Raw genomic sequence first — 20,439 nt, 5'->3', positions numbered from 1 at the left:
AATTGTTAATATATACAATCATTGCTCCCTCTCTATTACAGGGAGGAACTTACTAAGTCTCTGACCTTAAAAGCATTTCCTAGATTCTCAAGTACTGTTCTGGTTCAATTCACATCATGGAAACTAAAATTAATCTATCTGGCAGTAAATGACTTGAAATGGGTTGTCTATATTATAAAAATTAAATATTACATAATAAATAATGCACTGCCAATTTTATAGGTTTATTTTCTATATTATTGTAATTTTTTATTATAAATTTCATAATAATTCAAGGATTACATATTTTTGTGCACCTTTTTCATTTTATTGTGAAAAATAGTACATCAGTTTTAAAACTACTTTTCCAATATTTTCAAAATATGTTATCATAAAAAATGGTAAAAGTATTATCTCAGTTTTTGATCTTTAAAAATTGATTTTATTTTGTTTTCACAAATTTCACAGAGTCTGTGAATATTTTTATTACAATAATAAAAAGCAGGGATTTTTTTTCCTGTATAATATTATTTAGGTGTTATCTATGATATTACCTTTATAATGTAAAATATTGTGTTTTAAATTATTTAAAATTTGCTGATTTAATTTCTCTGTTATTTTGTATTTTTGATATTTTCTTTTTGTTGATTTTTGTACAAAATATTTTTCAGACTGTATGATATTTGTGGAACAATTCTTGTTACAATATTTATACATTTTTATATGATTAGTACATTTTTTTTACCCACGGCAGAAAGGAGATGGTATATGCATTTAGGGTAAGAGGTTGTGTGTGTGTTTGTGTGTGTGTGTTTGTACCATCTTCAAAAACTACAAAACCTCAAAAACTACAGAACCGATTTCAATTTGGTTTTTTGCATTACATAGGTATCACCTCAGAGCAGATTCTTAGATTAGTTTTATGGTTACAGGCCACCAGGAGATGGTGCAGTAGATGTGTATCTCCAAAACGGTTGAGCCGATTTTGATGTGGTTTTTTGCATTACATAGACATCAACTCAGAGAAGGTTCTTAGTTTTATGGTTATAAGCCACCAAGGGGCATCCAGTAGATATGTTTCTTCAATGCGGCTTTTTGAGTGTTTCTAAGTCTTTCTAACTCCAGCAAAGCTACATTATTGAGTGGATTATTAAGTAATTTGCACTGGTAATTTTCACTTGACCAGCACAAATATGAGTTTATAAAATCAAATCAAATCATGGGTTTAAAAAATTAAAAGATTTTAAAAACCCATCATGAAAAAACCTTAAAAATTTAAAAAATAATAAATTTTTTTTTGTCTTCAGTCATTTGACTGGTTTGATGCAGCTCTCCAAGATTCCCTATCTAGTGCTAGTCGTTTCATTTCAGTATACCCTCTACATCCTACATCCCTAACAATTTGTTTTACATATTCCAAACATGGCCTGCCTACACAATTTTTCCCTTCTGCCTGTCCTTCCAATATTAAAGCGACTATTCCAGGATGCCTTAGTATGTGGCCTATAAGTCTGTCTCTTCTTTTAACTACATTTTTCCAAATGCTTCTTTCTTCATCTATTTGCCGCAATATCTCTTCATTTGTCACTTTATCCACCCATCTGATTTTTAACATTCTCCTATAGCACCACATTTCAAAAGCTTCTAATCTTTTCTTCTCAGATAATCCGATTGTCCAAGTTTCACTTCCATATAAAGCGACACTCCAAACATACACTTTCAAAAATTTTTTCCTGACATTTAAATTAATTTTTTATGTAAACAAATTATATTTCTTACTGAAGGCTCGTTTAGCTTGTGCTATTCGGCATTTTACATCGCTCCTGCTTCATCCATCTTTAGTAATTCTACTTCCCAAATAACAAAATTCTTCTACTTCCATAATCTTTTCTCCTCCTATTTTCACATTCAGTGGTCCATCTTTGTTATTTCTACTACATTTCATTACTTTTGTTTTGTTCTTGTTTATTTTCATGCGATAATTCTTGCGTAGGACTTCATCTATGCCGTTCATTGTTTCTTCTAAATCCTTTTTACTCTCGGCTAGAATTACTATATCATCAGCAAATCGTAACATCTTTATCTTTTCACCTTGTACTGTTACTCCGAATCTAAATTGTTCTTTAACATCATTAACTGCTAGTTCCATGTAAAGATTAAAAAGTAATGGAGATAGGGAACATCCTTGTCGGACTCCCTTTCTTATTACGGCTTCTTTCTTATGTTCTTCAATTGTTACTGTTGCTATTTGGTTCCTGTACATGTTAGCAATTGTTCTTCTATCTCTGTATTTGAACCCTAATTTTTTTAAAATGCTGAACATTTTATTCCAGTCTACGTTATCGAATGACTTTTCTAGGTCTATAAACGCCAAGTATGTTGGTTTGTTTTTCTTTAATCTTCCTTCTACTATTAATCTGAGGCCTAAAATTGCTTCCCTTGTCCCTATACTTTTCCTGAAACCAAATTGGTCTTCTCCTAACACTTCTTCCACTCTTCTCTCAATTCTTCTGTATAGAATTCTAGTTAAGATTTTTGATGCATGACTAGTTAAACTTATTGTTCTGTATTCTTCACATTTATCTGCCTCTGCTTTCTTTGGTATCATGACTATAACACTTTTTTTGAAGTCTGACAGAAATTCCCCTTTTTCATAAATATTACACACCAGTTTGTATAATCTATCAATCGCTTCCTCACCAGCACTGCTCAGTAATTCTACAGGTATTCCGTCGATTCCAGGAGCCTTTCTGCCATTTAAATCTATTAATGCTCTCTTAAATTCAGATCTCAGTATTGTTTCTCCCATTTCATCCTCCTCAACTTCCTCTTCTTCCTCTATAACACCATTTTCTAATTCATTTCCTCCATATAACTCTTCAATATATTCCACCCATCTATCGACTTTACCTTTCGTATTATATATTGGTGTACCATCTTTGTTTAACACATTATTAGATTTTAATTTATGTACCCCAAAATTTTCCTTAACTTTCCTGTATGCTCCGTCTATTTTACCAATGTTCATTTCTCTTTCCACTTCTGAACACTTTTCTTTAATCCACTCTTCTTTCGCCAGTTTGTACTTCCTGTTTATAGCATTTCTTAATTGCCGATAGTTCCTTTTACTTTCTTCATCACTAGCATTCTTATATTTTCTACGTTCATCCATCAGCTGCAATACATCGTTTGAAATCCAAGGTTTTCTACCGGTTATCTTTTTTCCGCCTAAGTTCCCTTCTGCTGATTTTAGAATTACCTTTTTAACATTCTCCCATTCTTCTTCCACATTTTCTACCTTATCTTTTTTACTCAGACCTCTTGCGATGTCCTCCTCAAAAATCTTCTTTACCTCCTATTCCTCAAGCTTCTCTAAATTGCACCGATTCATCTGACACCTTTTCTTCAGGTTTTTAAACCCCAATCTACATTTCATTATCACCAAATTATGGTCGCTATCAATGTCTGCTCCAGGGTATGTTTTGCAGTCAACGAGTTGATTTTTAAATCTTTGCTTAACCATGATATAATCTATTTGATACCTTGCAGTATCGCCTGGCATTTTCCAAATGTATATTCTTCTATTATGATTTTTAAATTGGGTGTTGGCAATTACTAAATTATACTTCGTGCAAAACTCTATAAGTCGGTCCTCTCTTTCATTCCTTTTGCCCAACCCGTATTCACCCACTATATTTCCTTCCTTGCCTTTTCCAATGCTTGCATTCCAATCTCCAACTATTATTAAATTTTCATCTCCTTTTACGTGTTTAATTGCTTCATCAATCTCTTCGTATACACACTCTACCTCATCATCATCATCATGGGCGCTTGTAGGCATATAGAAATTAACAATCGTTGTCGGTTTAGGTTTTGATTTTATCCTTATTACAATGATTCTATCGCTATGCGTCTTGAAATATTCCACTCTCCTTCCTATCTTCTTGTTCATCACGAAACCTACTCCTGCCTGCCCATTATTTGACGCATTATTTAACATCATTAATTTTCAATAAAATTAAAAATTTTAAAAACCCCACAATCAAAAAACCTTAGAAAATATGAAATAATTAAATAACTGTGTTTTTACCTTACAATCCTCTGTGACATTGTAATATTGTTTTTAAGACAATAAAATTTAAGATTTTGACTGACAGTCGTCTACAACCTGTAGACTGCAAAGATAAGCTTTACTTATAATCATAATCATGCACAACAGTTAATCAAAATCTTAAATTTATTGTCTTAAAAACAATATCACAATCTTACAGAGTATTATGAAGTAAATATACAGCTATTTAATTATTTCATGTTTTTTAAGGTTTTTTCGTCAAGGGCTATTTAAGATTTTTAATTTTATTTTTTTTAGTAAATACATATTTTTTTTAATTTTAAAAATGTATAAATCTATTGTAAATTTTTTAGTTACTAATTTTTGTAGTACAAATGATTTTTATATATTTTTTTTTAATTTATACGTCACAGGAATGATTGGTCTGAGTCTGTACAAGACTAGACTTCATTTACATCATACATATCATCCTCATCTCATTGGGTCGTACGAGGATTTGCTTATTGTTCACTAGCTAAGCAGACTACAATTAACATACACATTAAGAAATAGTAATATGATTTTTTTTTAATTCTTAATTATATTCTTCATACAAAATTCATGATTTATCCTTTATTTCAAATAAATTTTCTATAAACTGAAATTAACTACTAATCTTTATTTTAATTTTTAAAGGGAATACATAAAGTAGAAATAACTTAATTCACTTCTTTAAGAGCAGTATAGGTCCAAAGTAAACCAACAAAAAAAATTCCTTACTAGGTAGGTGATAAAAAAAGATAAAATGAAAGTGACTTCTGAGTCTTGTCATTTTTACTTAATATTTCCCTGTACTTATCTTTTTTATGTTAAGTATTAAAAACCATTACAAAAAAAAAATGTAGGGCATAAAAAATAAACAATAATTTTTTTCAAGGTTACCTTTGTGTTTCATCCATTTTACTACAAATAAACTGAAGAATTGGAATAACTTCATTAAAACAATCAATTCCTCCACTACCAACTTCACGAAGTTTGCTAGACTGTTCCACTTCTTGAGATTCTTCATCTGAAAATAAATTTATATTTTATGAATTAAAAATTCTCGTCATCCATTATTACAAGATAGCTGGATTACAAGCTTTTAACAACTGAAAAGTTGGAACACCGGTTTTACAATATACTTTATAATTACCTAACATATTGCAAAATGAACGAAGTGTCTGACTGGTAGCAGCTTGTGCAGCAGTTCTAATAGCCTGGTTTCCTGATTCATAAGCTTCACTACATAATGTAAGAATCTGAATTATAATCCGCCCATTCATTGTCCAATAAGAAGAACACGCAATATTCAATAAAACCTGCAACAATTATAATATATAGTTATTAAATAGAAACTGAGTAAGATTATACCAAGGGTACAGCCTGTAAATTTTTAAGGATCACAATAAAAACCAAAAGAAAACTTGTAAAACTCTAGCACAGCTTTACTTGAAACATTTTTTTTACTTTCAAGCAAAAAATTTACTTTTCAAAATTCTACTTATACAGAAAGTTATTTCTACATTTTCTTGAAACAGTTAGGCAAATAATCATTATTGAATATAGCAATAATAATCTAATAAAATAATCAGATTCCATAGATTGAAAAAAATATGAAGATTTACAAGGAAATCCTCTTATTTAAGAACCTGAAATGGTTATGGAAAAAACAATCACAACTGAATTTATAATTATTTCCTTTTAAATAAACTGGTAGATCAAAGAACTGGCTGTTTAAATAAAAATATATCTAATAATTTAAATTACAAATATTTTCATTAAGTAATAGAATCACATTTATACTGGCCAGCAATCACACAGATAGCAGAATATGGTATTCAATATTGTAACAGCATCAAACAAATTTCCCATGCTGGTAATACTGATATTGCAAACCTACACTGCTACCTACTATCAGCCTCACTCTTTTTCTGTTTAGTCTCTGGAACCACCGTAAGGTATTCATTACTTCAGAGGATGATTGAGGATGACATGTATGAATGTGAAGTGTAGTCTTGTACAGTCTCAGGTCAGCCATTCCTGAAAAGTGTGGTTAATTTAAACCCAACCACCAAAGAACACTGGTATCCACAATTTAGTATTCAAATCCATATAAAAGTAACTGCCTTTACTAAGATTTGAACCTTAGAACTATTGACTTCGAAATCAGCTGATTTGCGATGATGAGTTAACCATTAGAACAGCCAGATGGGCTAACTACTGTCATGCTACATGAACAATTAATGCAATTATATAAATCTGAGTTATACATGTGAACACTTGAGTTTAAAAGAATAGAATTATTTTTTTCAAAATAAAATAAAATGTTTAAGAGCTTTTTGTATGTATCTTTGAGTATGTAACATCACATTACAATATGTGAATATTAAGCAGTAACAGAAAGCAGTGTTTTCATTGTAAACACAACATTATGTATTTATTTAATGATTTAGAAATTATTTTCAAAACTACTGCAGTTAATTATAAATCAATTATCAGTGGTACATTAACAGAGAGAGTCTCAGGGACTCTTTATATACAGTACAAAGAGTTAGAGACTATTTTTTATATACAGTTCATTAACATGTTTGTGAGCAGTACACATGTTAAATGAACATTGTAATTAGTTAGAATACAGGCATTTGCTGTACAGAACAATTTTCTACATGAAGGTTTAAAACTTTTATCAGGTTCCTGAATGTCTTACTGTTTTTTTTTTAAGAGCACTTAATTAAAATGTTTAAAACTTACTTTTAACATATCAACTTGTGTATCATCTGACTGAGTAAGAATAGATGAGATAGCAGTAAGCAACTGGGATGGTAACCATAATGAATCATCTTCAGGTTCAAAATTTGACTGAAATCTGTCATCTCGTAGTAACCTCTGAAAAATAAAACAAGAATTCTTTTACAATAATTTAGGTTCTTGACTAATGCACTTTTCCATTCATTTCTGTTTTTCAGTTACATTCTTTTTAAGCAACAGCAGTTATTTCATGTAACTTTCATAAGATAAGTATGTAATTAACTAAGTACTATAACAACATAACAGCTACAGTATAATAACTGGCAAGTATACAAATGTAAAATTTACTTATACACCTACACATAATATAGGTATCCCAAAAGTAACGCAGAATTTAAATTTACAAAATGAACCTTTATTTATGCATCAATTGGCAAAGTTGTGACATACTGTGAAAGAGTAAACACTCCCGATTATATATGGAAATATGGCAAATGTCCTCCACACCTCATATGATACTCACGCAATATTTTGAAAAGATTTGCAATCACATTTTTGCAGACTTGTGGCTCGCTTAATTGTTCAACTGTTGTGATAGCACATGAAACTTTTTTTTTAAGTTCAGGAATGGTTGTTATGCATTTTCTGTAAACCTTGGATTTTACAAATCCCCAGAGATAAAAGTCACATAGTGTAAGATCACATGACCTTGGTAGAGAATTGTGATCACTGTGTGTAAAATTAGCTGACCATGAAATTTCGGCTGTAACAACTCAATGGTTTTATATGCTGTATGACATATGGCACTATCCTGCTGAAAGAATATCTGATCAATATCAAAGCCAAGGTTCACAGTTTCCAACTGAGATCACAAAAATGCTGCCATCATCTCACAATAACATATACCATTGACCGTTTTAGCCCAACACTCAATGTATTTGTAGTATATTTTCATGATAATTATGCACTCCTGCATCATGTATTTCTTTATCGTGACTAACTCACTACTAGCTGTAATATGTTTACTACAAAATATGCTTAAGAGAGCCTTGCCAGCCCAACGGAAAAAAAAATTGTGTGCAATTTAAATCCTGTGATAATTTTGAGATGCCCTTTACTTACAGATAATATATAGATAAACCACTATAAAAGTATATCAATAAGTATTTTCTATAGATAATGTAGTTTTATCTAGACAACATATGAAACTATCAGAAATAAATTATTTAAATTCTTTCTTAGTTACAGGATGTCCGTAAAAGATCTCTGTAATGTTCAATTTTAACCACCATTAAAATACAGACAGCAGATGTTACAGGTGGGTTTTATTTAAGAGTTGAATTTAAAGAATTTCACAGATTGTGTTCTTGGTTATGTAAAAAATATGTGACGTCATCTTCTAGCCAAAATAAGACATTACAATACATGATGGTATCCAACAGGCTCTGGTTCTGGCTTTCATGTACTATAGGCCTAGCTTCTAGTCCCAGAAAATTTGCAAAAATTGAAATGTTTATTCTTTTAAAAAATATTTCTACCTTCAAAGATGTTTTAACATAATTCATACAAATTTTTCAAAAAAGCATTAAAATAATTACAAAATTTCCTTTAAAATTAGCAATAAAAACAGTATATAAAATAATTACTAACAAAACTAACATTAATATTTATAAAAAACCAGGAGGTTATAAGGTAGAATGCAGAGAACAGAATTGAAAAAAAAATTTTACACAGGAATATCAAACAGAAATATTAAAAAATTAAAATAAAATACAATGAAAATCTAATTAGATTTTCATTGATCACAGTAGGGAAAATAAACACAAATTTTCAAATATACAAAACAAGCAAATGTTAAAAATTAAAACAACACATCTAAATCCCTTACTATAGGGAAAATAACCATATTAAAATTCAGCATTGAAAATATAATTACTGATCAAATAAAATTTAAACATGATGATTGTTTAAGGGAAATAACACATTTAATCTAATCTCTGAAGTTAGATTTAAAATATACATTCAAATTATTGAACCAAAAATAATAGTTTCACTGTCTGCAATTATAGTAATAGGAACAGAATAGTTAATTTTAAATGAGCAAGACTATAAATATACATACCTATAAGTTTACATTTTTAAAGTATGATTTTAACTTAATTTCCTAATAAAACATCCTGATAAAGCAGAAGGGATTAAGGAGTTCTGTGAAAGTACTAAACATGAAAGAAAAAACAAACCAGTAACTGAAAAGTTAAATTTTATAAACAACCAAAATAGCAGAATTTGGAGTTTTAAGAAGCTGCATTCCTTCAATGAGCATCTACATTATTTATGAAAATCAGAGTTTACCATAGCATATCTCATTGGAGAATTGGATCTTATTTTTTTCTTAAACTCAATGATAAGAATACTGTATTTTTTTTTTGAGACCAACTGCTTTCTCACAAATTAGTTGGTTTTCTTGATCTGCAGACCTTTACCTTTCTCACTTAAATTATAGGGGGTTCTAAAAGAAAATGATAATTAAATAATCTCCATACAAATGATGAACTGAAAATAGAATATTTAAAAATAGATTTTTACATTTTGGAAGCGATATTAGTGATTTAACCAGCATGAAAAACCATGTTCAAGCATCTACTCAAGCAAATTCAAGAAACAAGATAAGCAAATTTTACATATTTGCTTATTAATTTCTAAAAACATTAACCCACAAGCTACTGAAATAATTAATTCCTTTATAATCATAATATTATATAATATTACATAATATTACTGGATTGCATGAGTTTTTAGTGCTACCCAGATATGTGGACTTCTATAAATTGTTTCTGAATTGATGGTTTATGCACAGAAAGCACAAACTGATCGCAGCAATCAGTATCGCAATCTGGCTTACCACTTCAAGATTGTCAATAACAGTTCAATACAACAAAAACTCCTTCCTCTCACTAAAATACTGGACACTAATTCAGTACTACAGACTCTGTTCCTATTCAATGCAAAGGCGCTAGGATGTCATTCATTATGGCTTCATGTACACAAAGATTTGCATCCTTTCAGAAGCTACCCAGTCCAAGCTACTATTTTCTTTACCAGTCAACTCCACACCACTTCAACAAGACTACTAATAACTTTCTCAGTTTTCAATATACATAATACATTGATTTGAAATATTACAGTATCATCTCTTTTTGTTACAATTTTAATTTAATAAAAAAAAAACTTTTGGGGCAATTTTAATAAAATTTTAGTGGTGTACTGACCAAAACTTTAGAAAATTAAAAAAAACTCTGATGTGGTACAAAACTTACATGCAAGTTATTTCTGAGTATAAGACTTTTAAGCAGATTAGTCCTGCCATTTTAAATTTGTAGTGTAATTAAATCCACTTTAACAAAGAGGCATTAATGTTATTTAGGCTATAGACTGGGGCCATTAGACTTCAGTTAGAAAGGCAAAATCAAGTAAAAATTTTTTTTGTAATGGGCTTTATCAGATTAGAATAATCACAGCAAATTTATAAATCAGTTGTTTATTCAAAAGAAAACAGTAAGAGCTTAATAATTAAAAACAGTGGAGTCTCAATCACAGTTATATGATCAGAAACAAACGTAATGAATGCATTGATTACCAAAGTTCCACCTAATTCCCCAGTAAAATAGAAAGTAACGAATAAGTCCTCTAATGTATCAACAAGTTTTTACAACAAATTACCAAACAATATAAAAAATTAATTGCAGACTTAAAAAGAGATTTCAAAAAACTAAGATACTGTTTAACATATTTGTCATATTACTGAATGAATGAGTTTTACAGAACACAAAATCCTATCCAATTCAAAAGATTATACATTTTTTTTTTTATTACAGATTTGTAAATTTTTTTTAGTTTTATAATTTCCCAGCAAAAAAAAAAAGTAATTAATAATTCTCCTAATGTATCAACAACTGGTTTTTACAACAGATTGCCATACAAAATAAAATTAATTGTAGATTTAAAATTAAATTAAAATTTTAATTAAAAATTAAATTTTTTTTAAAATTAAAATTAATATACTTTGTATATTAAAATACAGATGTTTAAGATATTTGTTCCATTATTCAGTGAATGAGTTTTACATAACAAACTTTTATCCAATTTAAAAGATTATAATTTTTTTTTAATTAAAATTCTGTATATTTTTCAGTTTTGTAATTTATGTGATAACCTTTTACATTACTCCAAGATAATTGTGATTTGATATAAAAAGGAATTTATTTATTAACAAATATATATTAGTATAATTAAATATAAAAGTTACATTATATTAATATGCATATTAATGTATAAAATAAAAGATTGGGATAGTAATGTTTGAATGTATATATGTTGAGAAAAAAAAAATAGCCAACAACACAGCTGTAGGACCTACCCGTCATGAACTTATAATATTTTTGTAATATAATACTTTCTCATTTATTTAATGATTCTAAATAAAGCAAGTGTTCATATATCATATTTAATTCACGCAGGTGTGGCGGTCAGCATTAACTAAACTAATGTAATTTCACAATTTACAGAGAACAAATTTAGCTTCTATGGTTGGCAGACTGGTGTAGCCGTGAGGTTTAACACACCAGTACAGATTCAACTGAGCAATCGAGTTTGGATCCAGTCAGACCACATTAATTTTTTATACTTTAAATATTATTCATTTATGCACTTCTGGAACTCACCTCTAATATCACAACGTAGCAGATAACTAAAACAGCATTTTTTGGAGTGGGGGTATTATTTTGCAAATATTGTTATTTTTTAATTGTTAAAAAATGTGCCTAAGAAAAATATGATCTTAATTAGGCAAAATCTCAAGATTGACCTTGCTCTACATCCTCACCCCCTTGACCTTTTCAGTTGAAAATTTAATGGCATCAATGCCCCATGTAAAGAAATAAACTCCAGTAGTTCTGGAGGTATAAGATGATTTAGAGGCCAACACCAAACACACATTCCTACGAACATCCAGAAAATTTCCATCTTGTTTTTTGGGTTCTGTAGGTGTCAAAACATCAAGATCCAGTGAAAACTGGTCATGCCCAAATTAGACCGATTATAATACTTTCCCTTTTAAAGCTGTAGCTCTGCTATAGTGCTATCTAGATGGGAAAGTAATAAAGGTTAAGTGGTTTGTGACCTCTTAAGCAACTATGTAATCTAAAGAAGAATCCATTCAAACAATAAAATAATTTTCTAAATAAATAAAATGCTTGAATAAAAATAAAAGAAAAACTTAAAAATTTGCCTAAAAAGTATGATGAATGACTTATTAATAACAATTCCAACAATACAAATAAAGCACTAGATAGATAATTTATGAACTAACGTGTAAGCCACATAGTCCAAATGCAACAAATTTGCTTTTCTTTGTCTCAAGAGCAAGCTGGATTGCATGAAGGCACTTCCCTCTCAGTTCATGAGCAGGATCTCTTAGCATGCCCTGTTGCGATTCCAAAAAATCTAGAATAAATTTAAAAAATGTTAAAATACAATAAACAAATTTATTTTAAAAAAATTAAATTTTTTATAAATTTAATCTTATAAGTAAGTAGCTGTATTAAAGAATTCTTTCCCTTTTGAATACTGTCATCAAGAAAGGGCCATTTCAAATATCAATATAATTCATTTATTTGAAAAAATATTTGGATATTTATTTTTGATAAGAATAATCTTCAAGTAGTTACACTTTTTTGTGTGAGGTCAATAAATAAATTAAGTGAAGCCGTGTACAGGATTGATCACCTCAATCAATCCTGAAACATTTTCAGTGATTGACCCTAAAATTCCAAATATAATTGCCTGAAATCTCTACATGGACTTAAGCACGTATAATCTAAATAACACACACATCTTAATAATTGTTGAATGGTAATAATGCTAGACATGTAGTTTATCCGAACATTATCGATGTTATGTGTTTTCACATTATTTTACAAAGCTGCCAGACCCTCAATCCAACTACAGATAAACAACACAATAATAATACAGCAATAAATAATAATAATAATAAATTTTGTAACAGCATAAAACTAAAATTGCTAATCTCAGCACATTATTCTTGGTCCTGACTCTCTTAAAGAGACCCTGTACCAAATGAAAAAGTAAATAATAACTACTAAGAAGATTAAAATGTTAAAGTAAATAAATGGACTAATATTATCCTCTATTTTTAACAATCAACAAATAATAATTCAGAGTTTAACATAATCTTCATTACTAACTTAATCTCTTGCCCAATTAGGTCTGTGTAATGCCATCCAAGCACAGTATTTATTTAAATACATTAGTTTTAACCATTTATGTATATGCTTCACTTTGCACATATTTAATATATTTTTTCCTAAACTTAATATCACAATGGAACAGGTAGTAATAAAATGCAAATATATCTTCATATCATTATAATGCATTGAGAATTTTTTAAACAAATCATAAATGAGGAACTTATTTTAATGATTCTATCACCAACCAATTGATCAAAATAACACTTATACAAATGCAATCTTTAAAGTTCTTCAAATTCTTTAAATAATAATGGTTACTTACTGCTTAAATTTGCTAGTTTAAAATAATCTATTCAAAATGCAATTTTAATTATCATTCTTACTTTGCATATCATTCTGTTTAACTTACACAAAGGAATATCAAACTTTCGCTCCAGGAACTCTGACCAGGATATCAATATAATTTTCTTCTAATTAGCTCATTCAATGAAACTTTTGAATACAGACTTCGCATAATATGTGTTTACCTATTTCAGATATCAATTAAAAAATTGCTGAAATAAAAGTACAATCTTGTTTAAAGTAACAAAGAAAACTCAGGTAAGTTTATTGGCAAATTGGAACCAATTTGATAACGAGTGTCTGGAGCTATGTTGAAGTTTGTACCATTCCTTGGAACCCACACTTCTATTTCATAAAAAATTATTGATCACAACTCTGCATTAAACATGTTTAACTACTACTCTGCTAAAACTATATCTAACTCCATACCAGTTATATTATTGATATTACTCATTTGTAATATCAATAATATAAATACTGCATCGCACTTGGCATTAAAGAACAAACAGCACAGTCTTGATTTATCAGTTACTATAATAGCGTGCATTTTATTTTTATTAGAGGAGCATAAGGCTTTACTTTATGGTAGTAAAACCTGGGCAAAGGGAAAATAGGAAGGAAATGAATAAACATCTAAAAAAATTTGATTTTACAGGTTAATAATATGAAGAGGTCTTTGGTTAAATAGAAGAGAGAAATCTGCGCCAAAGCATGTAAAGGGTCAAATTAGGTTGATTGGCAGTATATTACCATATACAGTTTTAGTAAATTTGGTGATAGCACAGTACATAGTAAAATCTAAATGGGAAGATAAAGATTAAACCACCTAAATGTCGAAAAGACTAGGTCAATACTGATACCTAGACATGATACTTTCCAGTAAATGTAAAATGCAGATATTATCTTAAGTTTAAGAAAATGGTAGTATAAAATATAAAGCCTCCTCTATGAATCATGAGACCTTGCCGTTGGTGAGGGGGCTTGAGTGCTCAGGGATACAGAGTAGCTAGACCGAAGGTGCAACCATATCGGAGAGGTATCTGTTGAGAGCCAGACTAAGGAATGATTCCTGAAAGAGGGCAGCAGCTCTTTCAGTAGTTGTTAGGGGTGTGAGTCACAATGACTTAAACGGCTGTATCAACATCACTCAGTCCTCTGAGTACTATGCAGCTGAAAGCAATGGAAAACTACAGCTGCTTTTTTTCCAAGAAAATGTGGCTCTCTGCATTTTCACATAGCAATAATGGAGGCGCCTTCCTTGGTAAAATATTCCGGAGGTAAAATAGTCCCCCGTTCGGATCTCCGGGTGGGGACTACTAAGGAAGGGGTCACCAGAAAATTAAAAAATAACATTCTACGAGTCGGAGCGTGGAATGTTAGAAGCTTAAAAAAGGTTGGTAGGCTAGAAAATTTAAAAAGGGAAATGGATAGGGTGAATGTGGATATAGTAGGAATTAGTGAGGTTCGGTGGGAAGAGGAAGGCGACTTTTGGTCAGGTGATTTTAGAGTAATTAACTCAGCGTAGTATGTAAAACAAATTGTTGGGGATGTAGGATGTAGAGGGTATACTGAAATGAAACGACTAGCACTAGATAGGGAATCTTGGAGAGCTGCATCAAACCAGTCAAATGACTGAAGACAAAAAAAAAAAAAAATATAAAGAAATCAAGAATAGCGTCAAATCAGTCAACAGATTACTTAAAAAAATATACATAAAAAAAGTTATTTTTATACAGAACATAAATAATATTCACATAATATCAAAGCTTGCAGATTTATGTATTATGGTATCCAGGTTTTTTTTTTCCTTTATCGGTACGTATAAAAGACCCCCCAACCCACCTAATGGTAAAATGACACGCTATTCTACCTAATCAGTAAATACATGCAGCAAGGGAAATGGCAACACAAATTATGAATTTTATATAGGCATTTAATAAACATACAACTTCATCTGCTCCAATCTCTTAGGTAAAGGTAGCAAAAGTAAAGGTTAGAAAATGAGAAGGAAAACTGAAATGATATTAAACAATGAAAGAAAATTATTGGTATAAAATTTGTATTTAATACATTTTTCAAGAGATATACAAATTCATGAGATAAAGGGAGTATTAAAAGGCTACAGGATTGAGGTTATGTTTACATATGATTAAAACAAACACAGCTGTTCTAATAAAACAGAAATTGTGCTCCCGCATAGGTGATGTATAGTAAATTTACTACACAATGAATAGCTGAATGATAGTTAAAAACCTCCAATATCCAGAAGGCAATTTATATGAAAAGGCAACAAAAATTTTAATCAATAGAATAATTTATTGAATAATGATTTCTAAGTGCTTTATATGAATCCGAACAAACACCTTAAAGAAAATTAAAAAAAAATAAACCTACAATCAACATGCTATTTCACCATACGAAATGCAAACCTTTCATAATCATCAAAAATCAAACTTGGGGAAAAATTCAAAATAAACAGCTTTACAAATAGCTGTAAAATCAACCTATAATAATATTCTCATTACTTGTATATTATATTATTAATTATTCTACAATTTACGGTATACCAGAATAAGATAATACATTATCATGCAAGTGAAATTTTCCTTATAACTTAAAAGTTGGTCTGGAATAGTATTAATACGGTTTTGGTAGTTTTTCGGTCCCATATACTTTCATCGGATAGAAACTTAAATAAAATTGATAACAAACCTAATGCTATCGATTTCAAAAGAACTCCAATTAAATAATTTTGTAAATAAAAAAAATGTTTACTATTAATGTTAAAAACTTACCATATGCTTCTTGGGCAGCTTTTCTAACATCGCTAAATTTCGGTCCAGTGGCTTCGCTAACAATCTGCATTAATAAATCTTCCATGGCTCAGAAATAATTAACTTATTGTATCAACAGGTATTCTTTACACATATTAAAAGAGAAAAACAACTTAACCGATTGAAATGCTTTACCGCAAGTACATTTTTTTTGCCAACCGATTACTGTAAACCACTATAAACATTTTAAATAACCAACGGAAGATGTAATTGGTGAACAAAAACTGTTTAACAAAACACTGTCGTATGGTACCCAAATGATAATGATAACATATCATTACGGAAGGGACACACAACACTGAAAGAGACGTCGTCTCAGAGCGGTACGTTCGTAACGATGATATCGATCGATTGCTAGTGTAACCTTTCGGCGTTTTGCTTTGCGTGGGTGTGCCGGCAAATTCAACTACTTGAAACTGAATTATTTGTGTAACGACGAGAAACTATCAAAGCTGATTTTGTGATGTAGCTATTATACCATCACTAGTAAAGCGTTCAATGACCAGTTGACAATGTTTAATAGTAACTGTGACTATAAAAAAACAACAATAAATTTTGTGCTATACTGTTTGTATTTTGTGCTTATATTTTTTTGTAAACTTGGTAAAGTAAACTGTATGAGATACTGTCTGTGTGTTATAGTTGGCAAACATTTGTCAGAAAAGAGAAGAATGGATTTTAAAATGTAACGAACAGAATTTAACTTTTTGTCATAAAAGATTTTAACGCACATCATAATATCAAGTGACATTTTAAAGTTAGACCTTCAATCAGCTACTAGATGATTTTCAATATTTACAATTTATATAAGAGTATTTTCTCTAATTAATAATAACCAAGATCATCAAACATCGCTTTTTAACTGCCTTTTTGTCATTTAACTGCCTCATTATAACTTATAAAACAAAATTTTCACTCACTATCCCCGCCCACAAGAAGTTTTAAACTTAAGTGAAGAATTATTAATTTAACACATAACACCAGTCATGTGTTCATTTAACACGTTGAAGTCAGATGATAATTACTACTTATTTGTTGGTTGGTTAGTTGATATAAAAGTAACTGCCACTTTAAAATTATAATAAATTGATTTATAAGCAATACACATTATAAAAAAGTATAAAATAACAGATTTGGTGGGCTAGTAAAGTAAACAATAAATAAGCAAAATGCTTGTTGTTTGCATAAGTATATGTTTCAATATGCTTTTAAAGATAATATTTTTCATTACAAACTCCAGAAAATGCCATTCAGCAAGTATTTAAAAGATAGCTAGTTTTACTGATCAGTTATATAAAATCAAGATTAATAGCATAACAAAAGAAGTTTTAGATGTTTTTATGAAACTCATCGGGTTGGTCTAGTGGTGAACATGGGTCTTTGCAAATCAGCTGATTTCAAAGTTGAGAGTTCCAACGTTCAAGTCCTAGTAAAGGCAGTTTACTTTCATATGGATTTGAATACTATATCGTGGATACCATGTTCAATGATGGTCGGGTTTCAATTAACCACACATCTCAGAAATGGTCGACCTGAGACTGTACAAGACTATACCTCACTTAACTCATACATATCATCCTCATTCATTCTCTGAAGTATACCTGATGGTGATTCCCCGAGACTAAACAGGAAAGAAAAAAAAATATATTTTTATGAGCAACTTGCTGAATGAAACTTGCATTTGTTTGCTTTAAGAAATATAATGGATATTTAGAAATAGTTGTTAAAATTAAAAATGTTTATTAACTTGGCAAAAGGTACTAACAGAAATAGCAATACTCCTTGAATTAATGACATAAGGTCATTTAGTTGGATACATTGTAAGCAAACAATACTCTGAATAATTTGGTTCTCTTAAAAATACAATTATTCGTAATAGTAATGTGATATCAAAAGTTCTGAATCTAAAAGACCAAAGTCCCATGGACATTAATGGTCAACTGTACTTTACCCATAGCCATCAGTATTCTGCCTTTAGTAAAATAACTATTTATTATTGTTTTACAATTCTACTTATTTATTTTCAACATTATGTTTTAGATATTTTTCATTTATGTTCTTACAATTCTTTTTTTTAAAGAGAAAACGCTTGTATTTTAAAGTAGTGTAAGAAAAATCAAAAGAAAAGTCCAGTTACCCAAATTTGTTCTTTTAATCTAATATGATGTAATAAAGATTCAGAGGTAAAAGTAATTAAATTAAACAGGAAGTATTTCAAGTAAAATTGTTGTGTGAACTTACAAGCACTATTTATAACATTATTTATAATGCTTGTCTGCAATAACAAGCATTATTTATTATCTGAAATGTTGGTAACTATGAAACAATTTATTTGTGTTCAAGATGTTTTATGATTGTGACTGTGTTCTATGATGATGTTGTAATCATAGAGTACTAATCTAAGTATTATCTATTTTTACTAAGTACTATTTTATCTAAATTAGAGGTTTTACATCGTGGTAAAAAGCTGTCTGTAGGTTTCAAAAGTATAAAAAAATGGTTAGTAAAACCCTGCTCCCACTTGTAACTCTGTCACCTTTTAAAGATCCCTACCAGAATCATAAATAAGAATATTTTAAACAACTCTTCAAATGTTATATGAAAAACAAAATTTTATTAATGTGCTCTACATAATTAATGAGCCATGTTTACATAATTAATGAATAGCCTCTGTTAGAAACTAATACTAAACTATTATCAGTCTAGTAAAGTGAAATGTAAAACTGCATTAGGCTATTGTAGATTTATTTTATTTTAGGCATTTTTGCCTACAAACAGTAAATCATTTCTCCAATTTACTGATTTATCAAACACAAAGGTAACAAAAACTGATCTTCCACTAGTGTCATTCAGTCTTTTGTTACTGCACATATTTATTTTATCTTAATACCTTGTAAAAATTAACATATCAATCCAGCTGTTTAAAAAAAATGATTTAATTTAATTTAATTTATTTAATAAATAAGTTTTAATAAAACAACATTAAACTGAATCAGTAAATTATTAAATTGAATTAGTCATTGCTGTCAGCTGCTTACTAAAGTGTTTCATCTAGATAGTAAGGACCTTGCAATATTTTTTATTTATTCAGACATTATGTCTTACATTATTATTTTTAAGTTTATTACAGTTGTTTGTTTAGTGTATACTAAATTTTTCCGAAGGAGTGTATTCTTATATGTCTAAGTTTGCTGACGAGTATTTTTTTTTTTACTGCTTCTGACTACTTCAGGTATGTAATTATGAACTGATTAAGAAATTTATCAGACACTGAATTATAGAACTTTTACTTTTCTTGAAAAGAACTACATAACCAATGGAATTTTTTGAGAAGTTTAATTCTGTTACAAGTAGAACCCTACAGCAGTAGAATTCAGATTGATATATTGGCTTATTATAATTGATTTTATTTTCCATTGACATTTAGTGACCAGGAAATATGGATGAGTCACCTACAACTATGAACTATTGGAGTATATTGCATTTGGTTAGGGGTGGGGAAGGTAGACTGATGAATACTATAATTTAAAGTTTTTCAAATATCAAAATAAAAATATTGACTATCAACAAATCATAATTTTTATATAAAAAATTGTACATTTAAGAAAATAATTGCAGAAACATTAAAATAAAAAAGTAATATTTAAAAAAACTGGCAACTATTCCATGATTGTCCTGATTATTACCAATAGTAATTAAAAGAGTGTCAAAAACAAAAAAAACAAAAAAAAACAGGTAATATACTTTTTAGAGATGGGGAATAAATTTTAAGAAAACTGTTTCTAAAAATATTCATATATATAGGTTAAGCTTAGCATTGGCTTAGTTAAAGTTTACTTTAAATCTAACACCCCCTTCAATAAATGCTAAAATAAGAAAAAAAAAATTTCAAAAATCTTTTCTGCATTTTAGGTCTGGGGGGTTTTAATTTAAAAAATTGAAGACATTTCTTGATAGCTAATTTTCCAAAATTTTTTTGAAAAAGATTTTTTTTTGGATTAATATATATACATTGTAAATAAATAAAAAATTTGCTTTAATAGGTTTTCTCTAAAATGGCTCTGAAGAAAATCAATCTTTTTTGTGACATCCCTCAACTCCCTTAATGAATTTTGAAAAAAAATAATATGATAAATACCCCATATAGAGAAAGAAATATTTCAGCCAAATTTGAAGA

The 20,439-nt window shown here is 29.3% G+C and overlaps 1 protein-coding gene across 2 annotated transcripts in view; it reads right to left on the bottom strand.

Annotated features, from left to right (window-relative positions):
- The window catches only part of LOC142320354 (brefeldin A-inhibited guanine nucleotide-exchange protein 3), a 153,928-nt gene extending 137,389 nt beyond the window's left edge, over positions 1-16,539 (bottom strand). For both annotated transcript variants that reach the window (XR_012755356.1, XM_075358063.1), the window contains exons 1-5: positions 16,224-16,539; positions 12,189-12,322; positions 6,824-6,958; positions 5,226-5,391; positions 4,973-5,099 (exon numbers count right to left, since the gene is read on the bottom strand). Coding sequence is in view for 1 of the 2 variants with exons in the window: in XM_075358063.1 (XP_075214178.1) it covers positions 4,973-5,099; positions 5,226-5,391; positions 6,824-6,958; positions 12,189-12,322; positions 16,224-16,308 (647 nt within the window). In the remaining variant the exon portion in view is untranslated. The remainder of the gene's footprint in view (positions 1-4,972; positions 5,100-5,225; positions 5,392-6,823; positions 6,959-12,188; positions 12,323-16,223) is intronic.
- Positions 16,540-20,439: the final 3,900 nt, after the last annotated feature.

Source organism: Lycorma delicatula, chromosome 1, assembly GCF_047948215.1.
Source record: "Lycorma delicatula isolate Av1 chromosome 1, ASM4794821v1, whole genome shotgun sequence".
Lineage (NCBI taxonomy): Eukaryota > Metazoa > Arthropoda > Insecta > Hemiptera > Fulgoridae > Lycorma > Lycorma delicatula.
The sequence above is the reverse complement of the archived record's forward strand: the minus strand, read 5'-3'. Positions and strand labels throughout refer to the sequence as shown.